The sequence below is a fragment of the Embiotoca jacksoni genome, unplaced genomic scaffold (genome assembly GCF_022577435.1).
Source record: "Embiotoca jacksoni isolate LCO1_2020_lvr unplaced genomic scaffold, fEmbJac1.0.p SCAF_39, whole genome shotgun sequence".
Lineage (NCBI taxonomy): Eukaryota > Metazoa > Chordata > Actinopteri > Embiotocidae > Embiotoca > Embiotoca jacksoni.
In genome coordinates, this window is record NW_027185391.1 from 1,580,917 (window position 1) to 1,606,876 (window position 25,960).

General features: G+C 42.7%; 1 protein-coding gene across 5 annotated transcripts in view; it reads right to left on the reverse strand.

The window, feature by feature from the left end:
- The window catches only part of usp32 (ubiquitin specific peptidase 32), a 100,394-nt gene that overhangs the window by 52,556 nt on the left and 21,878 nt on the right, over positions 1-25,960 (reverse strand). For all 5 annotated transcript variants that reach the window (XM_069166494.1, XM_069166493.1, XM_069166496.1 and 2 more), the window contains exons 3-10: positions 19,657-19,762; positions 15,085-15,203; positions 13,444-13,603; positions 2,452-2,583; positions 2,186-2,293; positions 1,756-1,871; positions 727-789; positions 66-149 (exon numbers count right to left, since the gene is read on the reverse strand). In XM_069166494.1, coding sequence (XP_069022595.1) covers positions 66-149; positions 727-789; positions 1,756-1,871; positions 2,186-2,293; positions 2,452-2,583; positions 13,444-13,603; positions 15,085-15,203; positions 19,657-19,762 — 888 coding nt within the window. The remainder of the gene's footprint in view (positions 1-65; positions 150-726; positions 790-1,755; positions 1,872-2,185; positions 2,294-2,451; positions 2,584-13,443; positions 13,604-15,084; positions 15,204-19,656; positions 19,763-25,960) is intronic.

The window sequence follows — 25,960 nt, forward strand, 5'->3', positions numbered from 1 at the left end:
AAATCCTCCATTTTAATCTCAACACAATGACGAGCTGCACAAATACAGCGTGTGGACGCACTCACCTGGAAGAGCAGATTTAGGAACTCATTGGCCAGAGCGCTCTTCACACTCCAGATCTGGTAGTCCTCCAGGGTCAGGTGACCCAGCTGGGGACGAGTCAAACACAGAGGTCAGAAAGGTTCTCAGAACAAACAGTGCTTTGAGAGCTCGGACAGGACAGAAGAAAATCTCTTCATCTGCTAATTGTTCTCGTGTATGAAAATAGCTGCGTGGTAAGACGAGAAGGATCGAGGCTGGAAGGTTGTTGTCGGTGGTGAAAACACCGCCACAGTGTGAAGCAGGTGAGAGCTCAGTGATAGTGGTGTTCACTGTCTCTGGGTCACGGTTGTAATCTGATACAGCACAAAGGTTTCAGGCTCTTTAGGTGTCAGGATTCTTCTCCTTCATGTAACAGTGTCAGAGAGGCAGCTGATCATAAAGAAGTGTCTTCAGCTACAGGGAGAAGCAGGAGTCCTTTCAGACTGTCTGACCCCCCAGAACCCGGATCTCTCCATCGTGGAGTCAGTCTGGGATTAAAGGAGGAGACACTGAGACGGACTGAAAGCCCAGAGGAACCGACCACCCTCACAAACCCTGTGTGCAGGTTTACAGACTCTAATGTTAAAAGCATCACCAACCGTTGTGAACAGAGCTCTCTGCGTCAGGGATGGTTGTGTGTCTCACCTTGGTTGTGTCATGCATCTTCAGGATGCCCTCGACTATGTCGGACACGCTGCTGTGCAGCTCCTGCAGAGGGAAAACAATACATTAGCACGCAGCAGCAAACATCTGATCCTCAGCTAGTTACCCACCATCTGGATATCTGTCTGTTTGAAAAGCCATAAATACAACAATAAAAGAATATTGTCTCTTTCCATTTCTGTGGCAGTCATTTCAGACTGTGCAGCATTTTCATCTGTAAACATTACATTTAAATAAAATACAGGACTCAAAACTATGAATCTATCTGATGTGGGAGGAGCTCCATCTAAATTCTGAAACACACAAAGGACCCAGTTGTATCTGAGAGTTTTGTGCTGCAGGTATTTCTCTGGCGCTGCGCCGTGATGTGAACGCAGCAGCAGGAAGCAACAACCTTCATGAGGTAGAACTCCAAGTTACATCAGCTGATCAACATCAGAACCTGAGTTCGGCGTGTTTTTGTGACCACTGGTACGTGGTGTTTGATTTAATCGTAGACATGAGTAGAAGGTGCAAATCGGGCGAGGTGTTCTGACATGACATTCACGTTTCAAGAGGGGCGGAGCTTCACCGTCCAAGACCGAAGAAGACACTTCAGACTGTCAACACCGAGTTCCACTGGGACCTTCTGAGGGAAAACATTCGCTGGAAACCACCTGAACTGTGTCGCCATGGCAACAGGCTTCTCCAACATAACTAGATTCTTTCTGTTCCCCAAAAATGTGTTCTCGAGTGAAGTTTCAGGTCCACGGTGGACTATGTTGGTACAAGTGGTCACAAAAACGCTTGTAACTCATGATGTTAATTAAGCGACATAACGTTAAATCCTCTCAGAGGTTGGAGATCAGCGCACAACAGGAACCGACCCTGAACCTGTTGATCCGCCCTCATATACGCCGTTTCTACGCTGAAATTTAAAATTTCAAAGGGTGCAAGGATGTATGTTTAGTAGAACCTTTTAAAAGTCCAAGCCAGCCCATGACTGTATCTACAACCAGTGTGTTTACTTACAGGCAGCGTGTCTATGCGATTGTCCTTCCACACCTCCAGCAAGGCCACCACCATCTCATGGAGTTCATCTCGAGACAGGACACCATCACGGTCCACATCAAACACTTTGAAGCAAACTGCCAGTGAAACAGACAGAAACACAAACCCGGTTATGAAGCTCAGTTCTGACACATCCTGCCATTTCATCTCCGAGCAGGAAATCCAGTAAATTTCCATTTCTGCACGGCACAGTTGCAATTTACATCACCAGTGAAAATCCTGACGACACCAATCAAGACTCTCCAAAAAAAAAAACATTTCCACTTTCTGATTTACATTTAAACTACTAATAAAAGCTACAGAGAAGAAATGCACTGCGCTTCTTATGATGAATAATCAGCCGCTGGGCTTCGTTCATCTGAAATGATTCAAAAACCACAGCATGACTTACACTTCTGCCTCTCAGCGACGGGCCCCCTGCAGCACGCAGACAGGCCACAAGAGATCTCTTTAAAGTCGATGTGATTGTCCCGATTTTCATCAAAGGCGTGAAACAAGCCTGGAAAACAAGATCAATTACACAGATAATATTTATCCTTCCAGAAGACATCCACTGTTGGAGGCTTGAAATCAAAGCACACGCAGAGACATTAAAGCTTTCTGAACTCGTCTTGTGTCGACATGAAATCTATCCAGTCTGAGTAAACGCGGTCTCACCTTCACTCAGCGAGGCGTGGATGGGAGGCGACACCAGCGGGACGAAGGTTTCCAAGTCGAAGCGACCGGTTCTGGACTGAGCTTTCAGCAGCCAATAGCGCTTCTCCAAGTCTATGATGTCCGACTCCTCCACTGCAGAAGGAGAGAGGTTAACAGTCATTAAGGTTCGTGCTGGATACCCTCCACTTCAGACTTCCAGGCTTTAAAGACCATCACAGGTTGGTTCTGAAGGATGTTTGGCATCACACAGTTCACACTGACTGCACACAACCAAGAGGTCACCAGTTTTTTCCCCAACATTTTTTTGATTTTTGCAGCGGATTTTCTCAATAATGTCAATGTAATTTGCAGACTTTATAGTGAGTTTTTTGTGATATAATTGCGTGAATTAAAAGAAATTGCCAGTTGAGAAACAAAAATGTGATTTTATTGTTTAATCACTACCTGATATACAATAATGTGTCATCACTTCCTGTGATAATAATCATGCTGCACATCACAGAAATATTTTAGTTCTCATCTTTTTAGAGAACCGTGGAGATCAAAGCTCCTAAAAGCTCCTAAAAGGTCCTAAAAGGTCCTAAAAGCTGCGTATGTTTCCAGATCAGACCGTCTGTGACTGGAATATAGAAACAAGGACGACATCAGCTGTCAAAATAAGAGCTTTAGATGCTGTTTAATTCATGTTCATTCAACACATAGACCTGCTGGATGAAACAAACAAAGAGACGTCTCTGACAACTGGACGTGTGGAGAAAACTAAAATAAAAAAATTAAAAATGTAGGAAAAATCGCATGAATATAAAAAAGTTGCAAGTTCCAGCAAATATTGCAGAGATTGCTTGAATTTGCATTAATTATGAATTATAAATTAAAAGAATAAAATTAAAATGAAAGGGAATAAAAATATATCAAAAGGGTGAAGATGTGAAATGTCTTTGTGCAGTGTTGGTATCAACAATGCAAAACTAAATACTCTCCGAGTAGCACATAAAAAATAATATGGGCATTAATCATAAAAACATACAGTACCAGGTGGATGGAAGTATATTGTGTACAAGGTAGAATAATATTGTAGAATATATTGGGAGGTATAAACATAAATACTTGAAAATGTCCATCAAAAATGCCCAAAGTGAAACTTTAAAATGTATTTTTATATTTGACCGACAGCCCAAAACCCAGAAATTAAATTGACAACAATATAAAACAAAATAAATCCAAACATTGAAGATGGTGGAAACTGCTGTTGAATGACATTTTTGATAATTGATAATAAAACTTTCTATGACTGTAGTTGTATAGTTAGTTGTCTCTCTATGACTGTAGTTGTCTCTCTATGACTGTAGTTGTCTCTATATGACTGTAGTTGTGTAGTTGTCTCTGTGACTGTAGTTGTGTGGTTGTGTCTCTATGACTGTAGTTGTCTCTCTATGACTGTAGTTGTGTAGTTGTCTCTCTATGACTGTAGTTGTGTAGTTGTCTCTGTGACTGTAGTTGTGTGGTTGTGTCTCTATGACTGTAGTTGCCTCTATAACTGTAGTTGTGTAGTTGTCTCTCTATGACTGTAGTTGTCTCTATGACCGTAGTCGTGTAGTTGTCTCTCTCTGACTGTAGTTGTCTCTCTCTGACTGCAGTCGTGTAGTTGTCTCTCTATGACTGTAGTTGTCTCTCTCTGACTGTAGTTGTGTAGTTGTCTCTATCTGACTGTAGCTGTGTAGTTGTCTCTCTATGACTGTAGTTGTCTCTCTCTGACTGTAGTTGTCTCTCTCTGACTGTAGTTGTGTAGTTGTCTCTATCTGACTGTAGCTGTGTAGTTGTCTCTCTCTGACTGTAGTTGTGTAGTTGTCTCTATCTGACTGTAGTTGTGTAGTTGTCTCTCTCTGACTGTAGTCATGTAGTTGTCTCTCTCTGACTGTAGTTGTCTCTCTCTGACTGTAGTCGTGTAGTTGTCTCTCTCTGACTGTAGTTGTGTAGTTGTCTCTCTCTGACTGTAGTCGTGTAGTTGTCTCTCTATGACTAGTTGTCTCTCTCTGACTGTAGTCGTGTAGTTGTCTCTCTCTGACTGTAGTTGTGTAGTTGTCTCTCTCTGACTGTAGCTGTGTAGTTGTCTCTCTATGACTGTAGTTGTGTAGTAGTCTCTCTCTAACTGTAGTTGTGTAGTTGTCTCTCTCTGACTGTAGTTGTGTAGTTGTCTCTATCTGACTGTAGTTGTGTAGTTGTCTCTCTCTGACTGTAGTCGTGTAGTTGTCTCTCTCTGACTGTAGTTGTGTAGTTATCTCTATCTGACTGTAGCTGTGTAGTTGTCTCTCTATGACTGTAGTTGTGTAGTAGTCTCTATCTGACTGTAGCTGTGTAGTTGTCTCTCTATGACTGTAGTTGTGTAGTAGTCTCTATCTGACTGTAGCTGTGTAGTTGTCTCTCTATGACTGTAGTTGTGTAGTTGTCTCTCTCTGACTGTAGTTGTGTAGTTGTCTCTCTCTGACTGTAGCTGTGTAGTTGTCTCTCTATGACTGTAGTTGTGTAGTTGTCTCTATCTGACTGTAGTTGTGTAGTTGTCTCTCTCTGACTGTAGTCGTGTAGTTGTCTCTCTCTGACTGTAGTTGTGTAGTTATCTCTATCTGACTGTAGCTGTGTAGTTGTCTCTCTATGACTGTAGTTGTGTAGTAGTCTCTATCTGACTGTAGCTGTGTAGTTGTCTCTCTATGACTGTAGTTGTGTAGTTGTCTCTCTATGACTGTAGTTGTGTAGTAGTCTCTCTCTGACTGTAGTTGTGTAGTTGTCTCTCTATGACTGTAGTTGTGTAGTTGTCTCTCTATGACTGTAGTTGTGTAGTAGTCTCTATCTGACTGTAGCTGTGTAGTTGTCTCTCTATGACTGTAGTTGTGTAGTTGTCTCTCTCTGACTGTAGTTGTGTAGTTGTCTCTCTCTGACTGTAGCTGTGTAGTTGTCTCTCTATGACTGTAGTTGTGTAGTTGTCTCTCTCTGACTGTAGTCGTGTAGTTGTCTCTCTCTGACTGTAGTTGTGTAGTTGTCTCTATCTGACTGTAGTTGTGTAGTTGTCTCTCTCTGACTGTAGTCGTGTAGTTGTCTCTCTCTGACTGTAGTTGTGTAGTTATCTCTATCTGACTGTAGCTGTGTAGTTGTCTCTCTATGACTGTAGTTGTGTAGTAGTCTCTATCTGACTGTAGCTGTGTAGTTGTCTCTCTATGACTGTAGTTGTGTAGTTGTCTCTCTATGACTGTAGTTGTGTAGTAGTCTCTCTCTGACTGTAGTTGTGTAGTTGTCTCTCTATGACTGTAGTTGTGTAGTTGTCTCTCTATGACTGTAGTTGTGTAGTAGTCTCTATCTGACTGTAGCTGTGTAGTTGTCTCTCTATGACTGTAGTTGTGTAGTTGTCTCTCTCTGACTGTAGTTGTGTAGTTGTCTCTCTCTGACTGTAGCTGTGTAGTTGTCTCTCTATGACTGTAGTTGTGTAGTTGTCTCTCTCTGACTGTAGTCGTGTAGTTGTCTCTCTCTGACTGTAGTTGTGTAGTTATCTCTATCTGACTGTAGCTGTGTAGTTGTCTCTCTATGACTGTAGTTGTGTAGTAGTCTCTATCTGACTGTAGCTGTGTAGTTGTCTCTCTATGACTGTAGTTGTGTAGTTGTCTCTCTATGACTGTAGTTGTGTAGTAGTCTCTCTCTGACTGTAGTTGTGTAGTTGTCTCTCTCTCTGACTGTAGTTGTGTAGTTGCTGTGTCGGATGTACTGTAGAAGTGTAAAACTGTTCAAAGAGTAAACGTGGTGAAAACTGTACACGGTGTAATAAATCAGGTGTTTAAATGCTGTGAACCGATAAAAGCTGAGACATCAGGACGTGTCTTCTTCAAGGACAGCTTGATGATGGTGGGTGGAGATCTGTGACTGCAGAGTAGGAGGATGAAGATCAGCAGTGACACTCTTCATCACATCATGCTGTGTGTGTGTCAGGGCACCGTGGGGGGCGGAGCCTGTCTCCTCTGGCTGATCGGAGGGTGAAGAATCATTCATGATAACTAAACAGCTGGTCCATCAGTCTGTTCTACCAGCTCATGACACTCTACTTCCTTCTTTTGTTGTACAAGATGAACGTTGCTCTGTTTCCATCAATTATACCGATGTATGAAAATTGAGAATTGAGTTTCAGTCCTGCTTCAAGAAGACCTGGTTTCCATTCAGCTTCTATGTTCTCCGTTGTGAGGATTTTCTGCTCATGTTTGTCATCAATGGCATTGAAAAGCACTTTGAAAACATCATTTGCGTTCACTTTTTCACTTGTTGCACTATTTTTCTGGACAATACGCCGGTTGCAGTAATCAAGAAAGTAAAGATGTGAATCAATAATGAGCAGTTGTTAATCAGCCACTACGGAAGTTAAAAGTGAGGTAACACACTTTTCCACCTGGAAATGTACCTCTTCTCATCTGCAGTATGGTAACAGAGGCATCCTGTGACCTGGTTAGGGATCACTATCTTCAGTAATGTAATATTAAATCCTGTAAATAAGATACATGGCTTTTAAAACTGGCTGACAGATGCTGAGAAACCCAGTTAATATTGATTTGTGCTGCAGAATCCTGCTTCCTCGGCTTTTGGCTGGTTGGCTGATCAATTCATCAATCAGTCTGTGGACAGACTGTGAATAAATAAATGTATAGTGCAACATTTAAGTCATTTGAAAAGCAAAAACCTGGAACATCTGGTTACATCTCTAAAGTGAAGATTTACTCATTTTCCGTGTTTTACATCGAATATCTTTTGGACAAAACATTTGGACAAGACTTGTGTTCTCGGTGCTGTACAAAATTGTGCTGGGATTTTTTTAAATTATTATTTCTTCTATTTTATAGTCCAAACAAACAATGATAAAATCATACACAAAGCCATTGATCTGGAAAATAAGTGTTCACTGCAGCTGTAGTATGAACAAGTTAAACAATGCACCTGTTGCAATGTAATTAGAGCAGTCATGATATCACAGATAACCCGGAGGGGGGTTATGCACTGCCCACTGGGTGGGACAGCATCTGACTCTGCTGGTAATGCAGTGATACAGATCAGACCAATATAGCATATGAAGCCCTGCCGGGGTCAACGGGCCCGGCGCCCCGTTTCAACATGCTAATCCACAGCTTAAGGTAATAGGATTCAGCAGCTAGCCAGCTAGCCTCCGGCACAGAGCCACCACATATGACAGGTGTCAAAACACAGACGCACAAATCAACCTGCACTGTTGCTTCCCAGTCTAGCTGTTAAAGCAGCTTTCGTGAGAATTGGTTTTTAGCAGCTATCGGTTGCAGCGTCCCGTCAAATGGGATGTTGAGCTGCTGATGAAGCTGAACGCGGGGAACAGACTGTCTGACAGGGTTGACCTCCTGATTCCTGCTGTCCACATCAGGACAGGTGACCTTGGCCCGACGGGGAGGCGGGCTCTCCGACATTTTAACTTAAACAAACTAAAAGGGAGCACCGAGTACACGATCAATCATTCAGGAGGTGGAGGGGGCTACATGGAGACTGACATGGAGGAAATAATAGCAGATGCATTAATTATTGAGGATTATGGACGCGCCCCCGAGACTCAGGACTACCTCTCTGTCTCTCAGCTTGGTTCGACATTGCTGACTCAACAAAACACTGGAAAAAAAACAACAACACTTCCTTGGCAATAATCATGAAACAAGTGAGGCTCACGCACACTGTGGTCCTGAACAACCGAGCTGAGGCCGAACAGCTGATGTATCATGATGAACATCAGTGGAGGGACCAGCAGCAGTGATCAGTGCCGGCAGACAAAAAGCTAAATGAGTACTTGTGTTTATCTGACTGCTGATCTATAACCCCCCCCCCACCTCCATCCATCCCAGGACCGCTGCCTGCTTCGCTGTGGTACCCCGGAGGACCCTTGAAGGTCCAGGAGGAGGACGGAGGAGGATCTACAGGCATTATTGCAGACGTTTCTGTTACCTGAGAATGAGCCCCAGAAAAAGAAACGGAGCCGACACCAATATTAGGGAGCAACGTTGACATACCAACCAATCGTCTTCATATGTACACTGTCCACACATATACTGTATTCAGCTGGTTGTAATCCCACTAAATCCTACAAACTGCTCCTTCAAGATTTAAAACAATAAGCTCAACATCAGGGTCTGTTTTCAGCCAACATGGGTTTCTTAAGACAGGAAGTAGCTCCCAGCTCGGTGCTGACAGGATGTGACATCATCGCTGAGTGAAGGTTCACTAACGTCATCGGCCTTTTAAGAACTCAGCAGAGTGTAAAATCATCAACGTTCAGGAACGATCTGCTCACAAAAGATGAGCGGATGAATCTCAGCAGGACGTCTGAGGCCAACTCTTTTCAATTCTAGATTTTATGAACGAAATTCAGTTGTTTCCAAAAGGTTTTGAGTTTTCGTAAACAACCTGACTTACACACACCGAGCAACGAAACAAATCTCATTATTGACAGAACTAATGGGATGAAGCGGCCGTTTTCTATGACAAGGCTGGACAACCAAAACAGTCTCCAAAGTATCTGACATGAATCAAACAGATTATTCTCCTGGTTCCTGGTTCCCGCCGGCCCGGTACCCACCTAAAGGTGCGACTCTCTCCGAGTGGCAGCAGAGATACCATACCATCATCCAGGGAACATCCTTAGAGAGGTGTCGCCACAGCCTGCATGTAGCATAGCAAACTCCCTGCGACCGCTCGCACACAAACTACGTCATCCCGTCCGGACGGCTGTTATTCCGACGGACTTCTGCTCCGGAGATAAAGTGACAACGTGTACGACGCGAGCATGTTAAGATCTGCCACGAGTCAAGCTTCACGTTCCTGTTCTGGAAGAGTCATGAACCAGGACTGTGTCAGTCACTCTCTCTCTCTCCAACACACACACACACACACACACACACACACACACACACAAAGTTAAGAGGATAAGCTGGAGCAGGCAGATTAAAGACAACATCCAGGTTCTCTGGACAACACAGGCTCTTTCCAACCCTCTGACCTTAATTGGCAAAATGAAGCTTAAGCTAAATTTACATGGCTTGTAACTTTAAATATATTATTTCACTTGATGTTTTTAACATCTGCATGCATTGTCTGAAGCATACGTGTTGATCTGAAAAACCCAAGAGTTTCTACCATAAGTCTTGTCTTGTGAAAACGTGAGCAGAACTTCCTTCTGTCTGGAGACAGTGAACCAACGTGGTGATTTGAGAACAGCTGTTTTCTGGGCATTCACCGGCTCTTTCTACGCATCCCGTTGGCTCGCGTATGATGTGATGACTAAGCTTTGGTGTCATTATACAAATTCGGATAGCTTAGTTCCCAGAAAGCCGGGAACCGATCTGATAAAGAGTTTGTTTAGAAATGGTTGATGCGAGGTCGTGTGAGGTCGTGGACTCGTGCAGAACTACGACTCAGTTGGCCGAGCGTCAGGTTGACTGATGGACGAAACACGACACTTTTAATGAACTTTGTAATAAAAGTGCGTTTTTGATTGCTGGTTTGTTGGATAGGACCTGTATCAGTTCTGAAGCTCGGCTGGCTGCTTGGACCGGTCTGTCCACAAATCCTGTTTTGGGTCTTTCGGCAGGTTTTAAAACACGTTTTGTTTTTTAGTCACGAAACGTTGCCTTCTTACAGCTCCATCAAAGCTTCAGATTATTTCACGTGAACATTGGATGCCAGCTTTCAGTACCTGACAGTTCTGTGACATGAATGCAGGTCAGCTGGTACCAGGAGGACCAGCCGTGTGACACCAAGTTGGACTTAATGCATTGCAATGATGAGGATCTGCAGGGTGACTATGCATTTTTCATGCATTACATGAATGCATCTGAGGACCCCACAGACCTGAAACATATTTCTGAGGCTGGAGTCAGCCGGTCGGCAGAGTAGAAAAACAACATGTAAATATCTAAAATGAAAAACAAAAATCATTACCTGAAAATACCTGCACATTCAAAGTGCAATCAACTCTGAATGGGAACTTAAAATTACAGAAAAAGTAAAAAACTTCAACAACTTCTTGAGGTGCAAAATTGATACTTCTATACCTTTTATAAAAGAATAGAAAAATCCACATCGCAAAGACTCAGTTCAGGTGAACGATGTGGAAGCAGTGGACAGCGATTACATAAGAGGCACACAGGAACTCCTCCGGTAAAAAGTTTCTGATAAAATGATGAAAACCAGATCGTACTACTCTTACTCTACCGAGCTCCACCAGAGACAACAATGAGCTTTAAATAGGTTTTGTAGTCCAACAGCTGCACCTTCGGCCCACATTTCCCTCATTATCTCCAAGTTTCCCCGCTGTCGTATTTTTTGATCGTTTTCAGACCCCGAGTAGTTTTCATGGAGAGCTCTGCCGGCTCACTCACTGTGTACTGACATCAAATTCAGGGGTTCATCTGACTAGAAGGTTCACAGATAAAAACTGAAACAGTAAAATCGATCAGCTGTCTTCATCCTCTGAACCCACCGGCGGCTTTTTAAAAGCCACATTTCTTTTAAACAATCACGAAAATTACACCATTAATCAGCCACAAAGTGTAAAAGTAGAAATTTTGCCAAAAATAAACTGTTTGCACGATTCTGTAAAAAAAATTAAATAATCTATGACAAAAATCTTTTGACTGCCGACTAAAGCACACAGAGAGGTTTGTAGAGCTTTTAAAATGTAAATAGTTCAACAGAGCAGGTCCACCCCCTTTTTATTCCAATATGGAGAACAGTTGGGGACACTTGGAAAAATGTTGTATAAATTCCATAATTCTTAAAAAAAAAAAAAAACAATTGAAATTCAACTCATGTTTTCTTTGTTTCTGGTTTATGACATTATAACTGTGATATACTGCAGAAAAAAAACTTGTTTGAATTGTCCCGACTTGTGGCCATGACGGTGCTGTTTGAATGAAGGTGCAGGACGTGTAGATGCAGTGAAGAATGAGAAAAAATGTTCTAGAAGAAACATTCAAAAACGGCTCAGGGTTCAGACGGCTCACCTGATTCTCTGAGGTCATTTTAAAACAAAGGAACAACTTTGAAAAGAAACCGATTGATCAATTAACTTGTAAAAGACCTGAATATCATCCAGTGCTTCAAGTCATTCCACAAATAAATCAACATTCAACATAAATACCAGCCCACTCAAACAGGGCCGTTACATGAAGTCAGCTGTGGCAGAGGAGGCTGTCAGTTTGTGGAATAAAAAGAAATAAGGATGGCGAGCGGGTAGGGAGGAGGAGGAGGGGAAAGGGGAGAGGGAGGAGGAGGAAGGGGAGGGGGAGGGAGAGGGAGGTGGAGCCACAACTTCATCAAAGTTGCTGCGATTCGTTTGTGGTGTTTCCTGACACATGTGAGCTCTTCAGAGGCAGGAGGATGTGACGATCTGTCTCAGCACAAAGACACGGCAGCCATGAGCCACACATTCCTCCACCGATCCCTGAAACAGCCTCACGCTTCACTCAGTTCAGGAGCAACATTTTACTAGTGATCATATATCTAGAAATAAAACTACGACTTTAAGTGAAGTAGATCCCTTAAACCCACAGTTAAATATTCTGCACATTCTCTGAGCTTTTTTTTTTGTTAATGCTGTATCAGAAACAGCCTCTAATCCTAACATCCCTGTTTTTACTGCTAGATTCCATCATCTGTTTAATTAAATCTGACCTGCTCCAGTTTTAATTTTCTGTTGAACTTTCATGTACATAATATTTTCTACTGGAACGTGGAAAATACTGGAAGGAGAAATGTTAGCAGATAAATTTGTGAGCTGTAATGATATTTACTGAACCTGACAGTATGAACAGGACAAGTGATTGTTGTGAATTTTAGTACGACTGAAGGTTTTAATCAGATGAACATCAGGAGAGACGGCTGCTCTTATTGTGAAGGAGACGCAGGGAACCAAAGAATACGTAGAGAACGAGGTTTTACACCAGTTAAAAATTTCTGATGTCAGAGGGAGAAATTATTCAGACATATTGTCTGTCCAGAGATGATACTTAGTGATATTGATGAGTTATTGAATGAACTGAATGATGATTTACAGCCAACAGCGAACTGTAGGTATCCTGCTGGGATATCAGTCCTGTTCTTCAGGTGAGCTGTCCGTGGTCCTGAATGTGTCGCTCAGAGTTCACAGGTAGCTTCATAATGTTCCCACTGAATGAAACCAAGCCAGCTGCTCATCACAGAGATCTGGACCTGCTGTTCAGTGTTACTTAGAGGACCTTATATTAACCCACGTTTTATTATTGAGCCTTTTTTTCTCCGCCTCATATTGTGCCATCTTCTCTTAATTTCATCTATTGAACTTTTTGTTGTTCCCACAGTATTGACTTTCTTGCTGATAATCTCCCATGTAGCGTTTTGTTCTTGTTATAATTATATTTCTTAATCTTAAATGGGATCACATTTCCTTTTGCTTAAACCTGATATCAGTGACACAATTACTGTTAGTAAATCACCTGCAAAACAAGTGCAAAATAAACATGCAAACTTTTGGAATAAACAGGCAGTTTAGTTCCTTTTATTTGAGATCTTAGTAAATCGGTCACTGAGAGTTTTCCAGGCTTTTAATGTGAAACATCTGAAAACATTGTTGGATTTTTTTGACTGTAGCTCTCAAGACTGACTGAAAAAACAGGAGAGCAGAAGTGAGGGGAACTAATCAGTGAATGACATCAGTAACACGACATGTCAGACTGTATGGATGGAATGAGCAGAGTGGAGATGTGCAGTACATCATGCTGAACTGAGCATGTGAGCCATTACAGGTCTCCCACAGATCTGTGAGCGGCCGGACGTTGTTTAAAGACCAGCGGTCATTCAGGCGTTTGTGGTGTCGTAGAGAGAAATGATACGAGACACCCAACATGCTGCAGTACGTGAGTGGAGGTTTAGTACACAGACACACTGGCTGGTGGGGTGTTTTCTGGGACTTACGGTGTGTGACGCCGGCCAGCGTCTGGTAGAAGGTGGGCGTGTCGCTGTCATCCGTCAGCGTGACACACACTCCTCCGGACAGAAGCCATCTGGACAGCGTGAAGGCCTCCTTGTTCTGCAGCAGCCAGGTCTTGAAGCGCTCATAGTTCACCTTGTCGCCCTGTCCCAACAACCCAACACAGACCAAATCAGTTTCTCGATCATGAGCCTGTCTCCATCCTCACTCATCTGAAAATGATGACAGACATGTGCCGGGACTCCAGATTAGTTGATTGACAGTAATTGTTCAGATCGGGCGATTTGACCACGAGACTGAAGCTGGATGACAGAAAAACACACCTCTTCCTCCTTCACCTTGAACAGTAGAACTTTAGTATCTTAAAATAGAACTTACTGATAGAACTTTGTAGTTTGGCTTTCTGGAAGAAATTGTATTTTCTTGATTCCTGTTGTTCTGGTTTTGTACCCTCATGGTTGAAATGAACTTATTGTAAGTCGCTTTGGATAAAAGAGTCAGATAAATGTAATGTAATGTAATGTAGTGTAATGTAATGACAGAAATCAGCTCCAGCTTCAGAGAAGCCTCGAAATACAACGTCTGCTCCTTTAAAACCTGTGGAAGTCCCTTTTACCACCACAGGTTCACGTGACACTTCAGAGCCAGAATAATTGACAGGTGTCAGAGCAGGAGATGGAGAATTTAAACAATGACAGAAAATAAATAAATACAAAAATGACCTAGAGGTTGCTCCAACTCGAGGTTTCAATTCAATCAAAGCCTGTTTGTGATACTAATTATAGTCAACGTGACTGGAAGGATGGAGTCCTCTTCTATGACACACAAACCTGCAAACACATTCAGTATAAACTTCATGTCTACACATATCGGGTTCTTACACGATGGTACCGTTCCAGTTTCCTGTCAGCCCACCGTCTCCGCTGCTACCTGTCCATGTATGATGGGATACGGAGCCCTTGTCTTTGTAGTATGGCCTATGTTTTGTCACATTGTCATATTTAGTAGACTAAATGCCCTATTTCACAATAATAATGGAAAAATAAATCATGTGTGGGTCACATGGTCATGCTACACCCTCCATGATCCTGTTCACAGAGAGACAAGCAGGCAAACAGCACCGGGAACCTGCTCGGCAGCAATAATAACTTAAAGGCTGTCTGCTTTCAAATTTGAATGTGCTTTTATAAGAAAAGTATTGTGTGTTGGTACAAATGTCAGAGGTTTACGTCTCAAACCCACAACAAATAAAGCCAAAGCTGAGAGGATGAATCTAACATCACACGCTCATGTTTTCTAACAGTGGGGCGGATTTTAACTTCTCTGTGGTGAGCTCTTTGGAGTTGGAGGGATTTGAAAGGAGCCTTTGTACTCTAATAAGCAGCACAATAACTGGCTGTGATGCCAAACTTTATACCATCTCTGTGGAGTCGGCTCCATGTGGGCAACTCACAACAATCGCTGTTTCATGAGCATGTGACCGACACCTCGGTGATGATGGAAACCAACAGAAGTGATATGAGCTGAGCACCGAGCCGGCCGGGTGTTAAGCGGTGTTGTCCATGAGTTGATAGAAAGACATGTGACTCTCAGTGTGGCTGTAAATGTTCACTGTGTTTGCTGACCTCACTGAAGCACTTCTTCAGGGATGTCGGGACTTCTCCATCCAGGACCTGAAGAACAGCTTCGATGTCCTCCCTGTTAGCGTATCCACCCAGATCACTGGCAAACAGGCTGAAGAGGTCTGTTAGAAAAACACACACACACACACACACGTACATATGTACACACACACACACACACACACACACACACACACACACACACACACACACACACACACACACACACACGCACACACACACACAGTGTCAGAGGAGAGCTCAGCTTTATCACAGGAAGGCCGTCTTCGTGCAGCAGCTACAATGTCAATACTGTCCTGATGGATTCGACCGCCTGCAACACATCAACCGTCAGACTGAGGAGGAAACCGAGCGGAGAGAAGAACCATCGGAGACGTCATTCATTCATGCACCTCGCTGTGAACGGCAGAGCCCTCATATCTATCTGAAAACATAGCGAGGTCCATGTTTACACTCCTTAATAAACGAGATCTATGTCACACAACCAGGAAGAACCGTCCCGGTGCAATTTTTGGGACTTTGCTTCTGACAGAACACGTCCTGTTCTTAATGTACGAGGACAACATGAGGTGATGGAGCATATTTAAGGCTCAGAGGACGATGAAACTACAAAAAGACGAGCAGCTGAGTCAGAAATGATCAGATTCATAGATACATAGAAGGTCGTTTGGTCAGAAACATCCATGAACAATGAATAACTTTAGTGAGAGTGAAGCATCAGACTGGTCTTTACAGGACAGTCGGTCAACCGCCACCTTCTGCATCAGTTCAGCAGGAACATATCACTGATTCATTCCCCTGCTTAAATTCAAGCACTTTGAACCCCCTGCAGGTCTCCATAGCAACAGTGGACCAAACTCACATAAAACAGTCTGATTTCTCAGAGCTGAAATAATTCAACTTTAATGACCAAAGCATTCAGCTCTTGTTTGATGGTAAAAGATGCAGGAGACTTCTGTGCTTGAAATAAATAAACCATCAATGTACACTCTAAAGTGTTTACTTTTTATTTTCACTCTGGTCCTATGAGACGCCGCTCGCTGCTCGTCAGTCTCATAGGACCCGACATCATCAGAGAGAGGGAGGCCGGTCCGAACTGGAGGGAGGATGAACGCAGACCAACGCAGAGACGTCCTCTCAGTCAGCCTGCTCCACGTCCACGCAGCCTGAGGACGGACAACGCTTCATCCTCCAGACCATGCTGGACTGAAACCCTGCAGAAGGTCTGCAGAGACCTGGAGATGCCACTTCACACACTTTCTATCCAACCTGATGGAGCGCCAGAGGATCTGCTGACAAACTGTCCCAATTCAGGTGTGCAGAGGTTGTAGAGAATTACCCATGATTCAGCTGGGGTTCCTACAAAGCACTGGATTAAGGCACTGAATGCTTTTTTTATACACTGGATTTACATTTTAAAAAGAAAATGTTTTCAGTCTGTCATCATAAATTATTGAGTGTAGATTAAATCAGTCCCTCCAGGATTTGATTCACTAGTTTTTGTTTTGCAATAAAAAATGATTTTCCAAAAAATTGTGATGTAATTTGTGGAGTTTAAAGTGTTATAAAAATTGCAAGTGGAGAATATTGTAAAAAAAAAAAAATTAAACACTACCTGATAAACAATAATATCATTTCCTGTGATAATAATCATGCTGGACATCATGGAAATATTTTAGTTCTAATCTTTTTAATTTATTTATTGAACTTACAAACATCAGCTGTCAAAATAAGAGCTTTAGATGCTGTTTAATTCATGTTCATTCAACACATAGACCTGCTGGATGAAACCAACAAAGAGACGTCTCTGACAACTGGACGTGTGGAGAAAACTCATTTAACATCCAGTAATATGGAATCACTTCCTTTGATCACAAACATTTAATCATCATTTTAATGTGAAGAACACATTTCCCACAAACCTCGTCACTTCCTGTTTCTCCTCTTGTTCCTGTTCCTCCGGTGAACAGAGTTTTATTTGGAGATGAAAACAGGAGCAGAGACTTTCTGATTGGAAATGAGGAGTTATTGTTGTTAATAAAGAGAGTTTTGTTTAAAAAGATTTACTTTATGTTTTAATACTTTCAGCTCAGATTCTGATGACAAAAATTGCAGGATTGCTTGAATTTGCGTTCATTATTTGGATCGCAAGATCACGAATTCCTGAGGGGGAAGAAATGACTAGTTTTATCTATTTCAAATTAAATAAAAAAAACATTTTAGTGTGTAAAAAGTAAAAGGGTGTGACAGTATAGAGATCTATAGGTTTAACTGTTGCTGCATGAAACAGGATTTACTACTTATTGTTTCTACGTGCCTCGCGTAGAAAGAAAAAGACTTCAGACAGGCTTGTTGCCTTTTCTGCTCCCAACGGACAACAACAGAAGACGGACACAGTCTTCCGTCCGTCCGTCCGTCCGTCCGTCCGTCCGTCCGTCCGTCCATCCATCCATCCATCCATCCATCCATCCATCTATCTATCTATCTATCTATCTATCTATCTATCTATCTATCTATCTATCTATCGCTGTCTCACTCTTTGCTCCACTGTCTCACTCTTTGCTCCGTTGTCTCACTCTTTGCTCCGTTGACTCACACTTTGCTTTGCTGTCTCACTCTTTGCTCTGCTGTCTCACTCTTTGCTCCGTTGTCTCACACTTTACTTCGCTGTCCCACTCTTTGCTCCACTGTCTCACTCTTTGCTTCGCTGTCTCACTCTTTGCTCCACTGTCTCACACTTTGCTCTGCTGTCTCACTTGCTCCGTTGTCTCAAACTTTGCTCTGTTGTCTCACACTTTGCTTCGCTGTCTCACTCTTTGCTCCGCTGTCTCACACTTTGCTCCGCTGTCTCACTTGCTCCGTTGTCTCAAACTTTGCTCTGTTGTCTCACACTTTGCTTCGCTGTCTCACTCTTTGCTCCACTGTCTCACTCTTTGCTCCGCTGTCTCACATTTAGCTCCGGTGTCTCACTCTTTGCTCCGCTGTCTCACATTTTGCTCCGCTGTCTCACTCTTTGCTCCGGTGTCTCACTCTTTGCTCCGCTGTCTCACTCTTTGCTGCTCTGTCTCACTCTTTGCTCTGTTGATTCACACTTTGCTCCGCTGTCTCACTCTTTGCTCCGCTGTCTCACTCTTTGCTCCGCTGTCTCACTCTTTGCTCCGTTGTCTCAAATTTTGCTCCGTTGTCTCACACTTTGCTTCGCTGTCTCACTCTTTGCTCCGTTGTCTCAAACTTTGCTCCGTTGTCTCACACTTTGCTCCGCTGTCTCACTCTTTGCTCCGCTGTCTCACTCTTTGCTCCGATGTCTCGCTCTTTGCTCCGCTGTCTCACTCTTTGCTCCGCTGTCTCACTCTTTGCTTCGCTGTCTCACTCTTTGCTCCGCTGTCTCACTCTTTGCTCCGCTGTCTCACTCTTTGCTCCGCTGTTTCACTCTTTGCTTCGCTGTCTCACTCTTTGCTTCGCTGTCTCACTCTTTGCTCCGCTGTCTCACTCTTTGCTCTGCACCAGTAGACGTACCAACAACTGTCCCTGATCTCATCCTGACGAGTCGTTCCTCCCGCTGCACGTTATCTTGTAATTATGAGATGATGAGATATGAAGTCAGAATTAAAAGATAACGTCTCCGATTCTTTATTGAAGAATGAAGCGCCTTTCAGGACACGCCGTCTCCATCCTCTTCACGCTTTCTGCTTTCAACTTTTTCATGTTGAGCAGCCCAAAAAAAAGAAAGTACGGGTGTGTGTGTGTGTGTGTGTGTGTGTGTGTGTGTGTGTGTGTGTGTGTGTGTGTGTGTTTCCAATGACATACACAGTTTCCACTGTGCAGATTGGTGCAGATTTCAGCTGGATGTGTTTTTCACTTTTCACTTCTTTTTGAGTCAGATGTCGTACATATATATATACTCACATGTACATATACACATGTATATAACAACACATTTTACACAGCGTCCCAATTTTTTCAGAAACGGGGTTGTATATTTTATCATATTCAATAGAATATTTTTACCTCATACATTTTATTTTATACTCTATTTATTTTTATGTAAATGTATATTATACTATATTGTATAACATAACTATAGACCGTATGCACATCACTCATGAAGCAATCCATATCACTAATGTGCAATTAACAATGTATCCTGAGAAATTCTCAATTCACAATGTATTTTTTATCACCCACATGTAATATTCATGTTTTCTTTACATTTCGCTGTATAGCTGAAGGTGTATTTATCTATTTTGTTTATATAGCTTGTGTGCATATGTATTTATACGTGACTTTATTTTACATTTAAAAAAAAAAAAATATTCTCTTCTTTTTTTAAATTATATGTGCATTTTTTTTTTTTTAATTTTTTTTTTTTATGTGTGCTTATCTTTCTTACCTGTAGTCCTAAACTGTTGTGACGAATAAAATTCCCCCACTGTGTGATTAATAAAGTCTTATTAGACTTATCCTATTTTATCTTAATGGTAGATATGATATTGAGGAATGCAACATAACAGCAGCGTCACAGCGTGGAGCTTCAGCTGGTGAGGGGCGACTTACACTTGGCCTTCTCCTCATCCCGTCCTCTGGTCAGCAACACCAGACCCACGATCAGATTGTTAAAGTGCAGCCCTTTAGACGAGCCTCCGAACGAGGTGTAGATCACCTGAAACATACAAAATCAGACGTGACGAACCAGGAGAGCTTCATAATCACAGTCGGCATTCTCAGAAGTCTTTAACAGAGCCGAAGACCGGGACACTCAGGTCGTCTCATCCAGTCAGCAGCCATCAACAACCTGAAGATCTCTCGTCTCCACATCAGTGAAACTGTTTCATCCGTAATAAAACAAGGTGATATAAGAGCATCATCACCTACAACAAAACATAAAGACAACTTTTGTGCAGAAGGTTAAAAAACAGGAAACACATGATAAGTAATGTGCGGACTGTCCCATTTAAAAAACAATCAGACGGTGGCCGATGAGTTACGACACATCCTCACATTACAAGATGACTTTGGTACACACACTTGTTCAAGCATCATCTCTCACACACACAGACACAGAGAGACACACACACACACACACACACACACACACACACACACACACACACACACACACACACACAGACACACACACACACACACAGACACACAGATAGCAGCAGCATCACATGTGTTTCCCACAGCAGCTCAGGCGACGGGGAGGAACTCTCTTTTAACAGCTCGGGGAAAGCAGAAGAAGAAAGATGAGCAGCGATTAAACATTCAATTTAAATCAACCTCAAATTAAAAAGAGTAGCAGATGAAAGATGGAGGAGGCGGCACAACAGGGGGTGAAACGACTCGATGAAACATGTGGAGCTCAGCAGGAAGCCGTCCTATCTTTTAAAGGGAGGTGAACATGTATTTTAAGATGCTCTGACTCCAACGTGGGGGGTGAGGGGAGGAGGAGGGGTGATTGTTTACAGTTTAATAAAATGCTTTTCATGAACAAAAACCTTACACGACAGATTAGAGCACAAATTGGAGTTTAGAGGGGGAGAATGGAACCAGGTCGAACCAGGTGAAGCCAAAGATCCATAAAACCAGTGGTTCTGACCCAGAGATCTGATTGGTCAACTGAACATTATGAACAAATCATCATGACATCACATCCTGCTCATCACTACAAATATCCCTCCACCTCCTCAATGGGAACATAGAATTAGAACTGAGTTTCATATAACATGTAATATAATGTAGTTTCTACTTGTTATATTTCTATTAAATGACCCATTTGGTGAAGTCGGGTCTCTTTTGGTCCTTTTTGGTCGCTCCGAGCACCCGTACCGTAACACCACGGATAGTCACGCACTTACAGTCCTAGCGGAGGCTAGCTGGACCGGTTTGGTTTGAACACATGACACGATGCTAAAATGTTAAAAACACATGAGTCCATGGATATCTTTGTTCATCAGATATCTTTGTTCACCAGATATCTTTGTTCATCTGATATCTTTGTTCATTGGATATCTTTGTTCATCATCAGATATCTTTGTTTATCACGTATCTTTGTTCATCAGATATCTTTGTTCATTGGATATCTTTGTTCATCATCAGATATCTTTGTTCATCGGATGTCTTTGTTCATCATCAGATATCTTTGTTCATCATCAGATATCTTTGTTCATCGGATGTCTTTGTTCATCAGATATCTTTGTTCACCATCAGATATCTTTGTTCATCATCAGATATCTTTGTTCATGGATATCTTTGTTCAACGGATATCTTTGTTCACCATCATATATCTTTGTTCATCATCATATATCTTTGTTCACCAGATATCTTTGTTCATCAGATATCTTTGTTCACCGGATATCTTTGTTCATCAGATGTCTTTGTTCATCATCAGATATCTTTGTTCATCATCAGATATCTTTGTTCATCACCAGATATCTTTGTTCATCATCAGATATCTTTGTTCATCAGATATCTTTGTTCACCAGATATCTTTGTTCCAACCAGACTGAGCTAGCTGATCAGTTTAGTGTTTCTATGTTCTGTATTTATTCAGTTGGAGACTAGAAATCCTCTCTGTTGCTAGGGTGGTTGCTAAGGGTCCGACTACTTCCTGGAGTAGTAAACATGGAGTACGTTACATAAGGGTCTACTGACACGACTGATTGTTTTCCAGTTGTTAGTCATACCCCGTGTGTTGCCATGGAAACAGAGGTCACTAACAAAAAGTTTTATATTTTGAGAGAGAATTGCTCCACAATATGAACACATGTAGATTATATATTTTATTTAGTTGGTAACTTGTTGTACGATCTCTACATTAGACTGGAGGGTGTTCTTTCACGTGCAGGAGAAGAAGAAAGGAACCAACAGGTGATCCTTAAGGAGAGGTGAAGAAGAAGCTGTCGGGACACTAGATGTTCGGTGTTGCTGCCAATGTTTGTCGTCTGTCTGAGGCCCGACATCACTTCGGATCAGGTCTAATCGTCTCTGATCATCCTCAGGTCACTTCCGCTCTAGCCGGGTCAGATCGGGTTCTGCTCGGGTCTCTGGCGGTCAACGGTGTGTTTACCGGATAAAGAGGCAGAGGAAAAGATGGAAAAGCTCTCAGCTGGACTTTGTTTTCTTTTTGTAAATTGATGTTTTCAGTCGGGTTCAGGTTGGTTTCCCACATGTCTGTTTTCAAACTTCAGAAAGTCTACTTTACTCCAGCAACCCTCCAAACACCAGAACGTTCACTTTATTCAGTCATTCAGGACGAGAGGCAGCAAAGCAGCATGTTTGAGAAGCTGGGACCAAAACAATGCTTCAAAACTGCTTGATTGATTTGTAACTAATCACCATCCTTCATAAAGCACAATGTCCAAAATGTCTCTCTCTCCCTCCCTCTCCCTCCCTCTCTCTCCCCCCCTCTCTCTCCCTCCCTCCCTCCCTCCCTCTCTCTCCCCCCTCTCTCTCCCTCTCTCTCTCTCCCTCCCTCCCTCTCTCTCCCCCCCCTCTCTCTCCCTCTCGCTCTCTCCCTCCCTCCCTCTCTCTCTCCCTCCCGCTCCCTCCCTCCCTCTCTCTCCCCCTCTCTCTCTCCCTCTCTCTCTCCCTCTCGCTCTCTCCCTCCCTCCCTCTCTCTCCCCCCCTCTCTCTCCCTCTCTCTCTCTCCCTCCCTCCCTCTCTCTCCCTCTCTCTCCCTCCCTCTCTCTCCCTCCCGCTCCCTCTCTCTCTCTCTCTCTCTCTCTCTCTCCCCCTCAATAACTCAATAACCATCTCTTCCTGTTTCTTACTTTATTGTTTTTATTGTAAAGCACCGTGTTACCTTAGATTAAATTATAATCATCATCATTATCATCGAACATCCTGCACCAAACGCTTCATATTGAAAACACACCTAAGTGAAGCCCTGAAGTTACACTCAGACCCGTCGACTCATTATAAAAAGGAAAAGCTCCTCCCTGCGTGACCGGGATTCTGAACCCCATCATGGAGAACACAACCAATCACAAGGAGAACGTGTAGAAACAGATCTCTGCACACTGCAGCGTTTCCTGACGGACTGATTAGGCTCAGCTGTCTTTGAACTGGAGGGATGTGCAGCAGCCGTGGTTCTGTTTGAAGGCACCGGCAGCAACTTTACATCTGGACCGTCGTCACCGCAGTAACGGCTGCCATGGTGACAGAGGAAGGGGGGGCAGGACAACTAACACTGACCTTCCTGATGCACTCTGAACAGCATGTTGTTACTGTATCCTGGAGGACTACAGAGATCTGCATCATCACTCCTTTTATTTCTCCTGCTCCATTAACATCAGACTGTGTGGATGGTTAACAGGAGTGAGCCTCCTCACGCACGGTGTCATGTATTACAGCAGAGACGGACCGCCAGCCTGAGGACGCTGTTCATTTTTTGCCCGGTCTACGACCGATGAACAACACTGCACATGTTAATTAACCACTTCATAAATGAATGCAGCTCTTTCATGTCTACACAGGCAGCACAAAACACGATGAGGCAAACAATACGACTAAAGGTCACTTTCACACATCAGACCTTCAGTCCTTCATTTCTGCAACAACAGTCATGAATCCATGATGAATCCTGGATTATTCAATTCATCTCAATGTCATTTGATCTACAAGTAAAATCACCACAGTGTGCCAACACACTACAGTAACACAGTCCCTCCAGGATTTATGGAGTTATTTTAGTGATTGTTGCGATCAAAAAGGTTTGATTTTGCGGCGGATTACGATGTAATTTGAAGAGTTTTAAGTGAGTATTTTGCAGAAATGAGAGAAAATCCAACTTGAGAAAGAAAAATTAGATTTTTTTTTTCTTCTAAGCACTACCTGATAAATAAATAAATATTTAATCACTTCCTGTGATAATAATCCTGCTGCACATCACAGAAATATTTTAGTTCTAATCTTTTTTTATTTATTTATTGAACTTAGAGAACCGTGGAGATAAAAACTCCTAAAAGCTCATTTAACATCCAGTAATATGGACTCACTTCCTTTGATCACAAACATTTAATCACATCATTTTAATGTGAAGAACACATTTCCCACAAACCCTGTCACTTCCTGTTTCTCCTCTTGTTCCTGTTTCCGCTGGTGAACAGAGTTTTATTTGGAGATGAAAACAGGAACAGAGTTTGCTTGAATTGGTTTTAATTATTGAACCCAAACTGGGAGCTGGTTCCAGGAGAAGTTCTGCCTCCCGTTCTACTTTCAGAAACTCTGACAGGGACGTGTTCTGTTGGGACAACATGGTTCTAGGAGGTTGTTAAGATATGAAGGATCCTGGTCATTAAGGGCTTCAATTACAGAGAAGCAGTCGGAATTCTGTTCTGATTTCACAGGAAGAGAATGAAGAGAATTGATGTTGGAAATATGATCTCTCCTGCTAAATCCTGTATAATAAATCTGAAAAAAATTCAAATCAAAGGTTCCATCTCTCTTTCTTCTCCAGGACTCCCCCTCTGTCCAAACAATCTTTAGTTCATTGTTCTCTGACTCGGATGTTTGAACGGATCCTGGTTTTGGAGTTACGGTTCGGTACATGTTTGGTTCAGCAGAGAAAACAAATGCGATAAATACATTTTAAAATTGTATTTTGAAAAAAAGAAAATGTTCCATCGTGTGTGATTGTCTATAATTCTTCCTGTGACAGTTTGTTCGGCTTTTCTTTGACTGAGAATAAAGTGAACAGCTCGAGTGGTTTGGTTAAATACCAAAATATTGAATCACAAAAACATCTGGTAGATTGACGGGTAATAAACGTCTTCACCGCTGGATGAAGAAGCCCTGCGTGACCTTTAGTAGCAAACAGTCTAAAATCAGAAAAGCTGCAACGATTAATCAATGAGTTGATCAGCAAAAAACTATTTTGATAATTGATCAAACATTTGGAGTAATTTTTTTAAATTAAAAAACTGCTCCAATTCTCTTTCTTAAATGTGAATATTTTCTGCCTCCTCTCGTGATGAGCAGCTGAAGGTGAACCTGACATCATCAGATCATCTTTAACACATTAAACAAACCGTCCTATATTAGATCATCTGTATTTTACTAACCTCCTTCATAGAAAAACTAACATCTTAAATCATCATACAGTGAAATATCAAATCTTTAAGTCTCCCCCAGTCTGTTTTCCTGCTGAGTATTTTTAGATGTTGAACTGCCGGAGGAAGAACAGCACCTCCCGACCGTGTAACCCGAGAAAGACAAAGTGAGGACGGACGGCTCGGTCGGACGAGGACGTGTGAGGAGACTCGGCTAGCCACGGCTATGACTAGAAATCACATGTAGTCGCTCTGCTCCACACAAACCAGCTGGATGAAAGAAGAGCAGTGATGACTCAGCGTTACAATAAAGAGAAGAAGAACTCAAAGAGTCTCCTCCATCTGCAGACGATCATCGTCCACAACAACAGGAAGCTAGCTGTTCTCCCTGCAGTAACTGTGATGCATTCAGGGGATCCGTGAGGACTCTGATGGTTTACACTTAACATTGATCCTTTGCTTTCTACGAACGTCCACCTCCATCAAGCTCTGTCGACAGGAAGTTCATAACCATAAGGAGGTAATGAGGCCTTTCTCCGATGGGACCATTAAGTCCTCTGGTGGGCTTTTAGCAGAGTAGGACTTCTGATAGGTCCACTTGTGAGAGGTACCGGTACCAGTCCAGTGCCGGGCCTCGACTCCGGATGCATTTATTCCAGAGAGGTGAACAGTCAGTGAGGTGGCTGATCCGTTCTCACCCTCTGCTACCAACACCTGGTTGTCATACGATATCGATCGCTCGTCTCCAACTCACACGACAAACCCCGTCCTTTCCAGTTTACCTCAAATGAAGCTGGCGAACATGA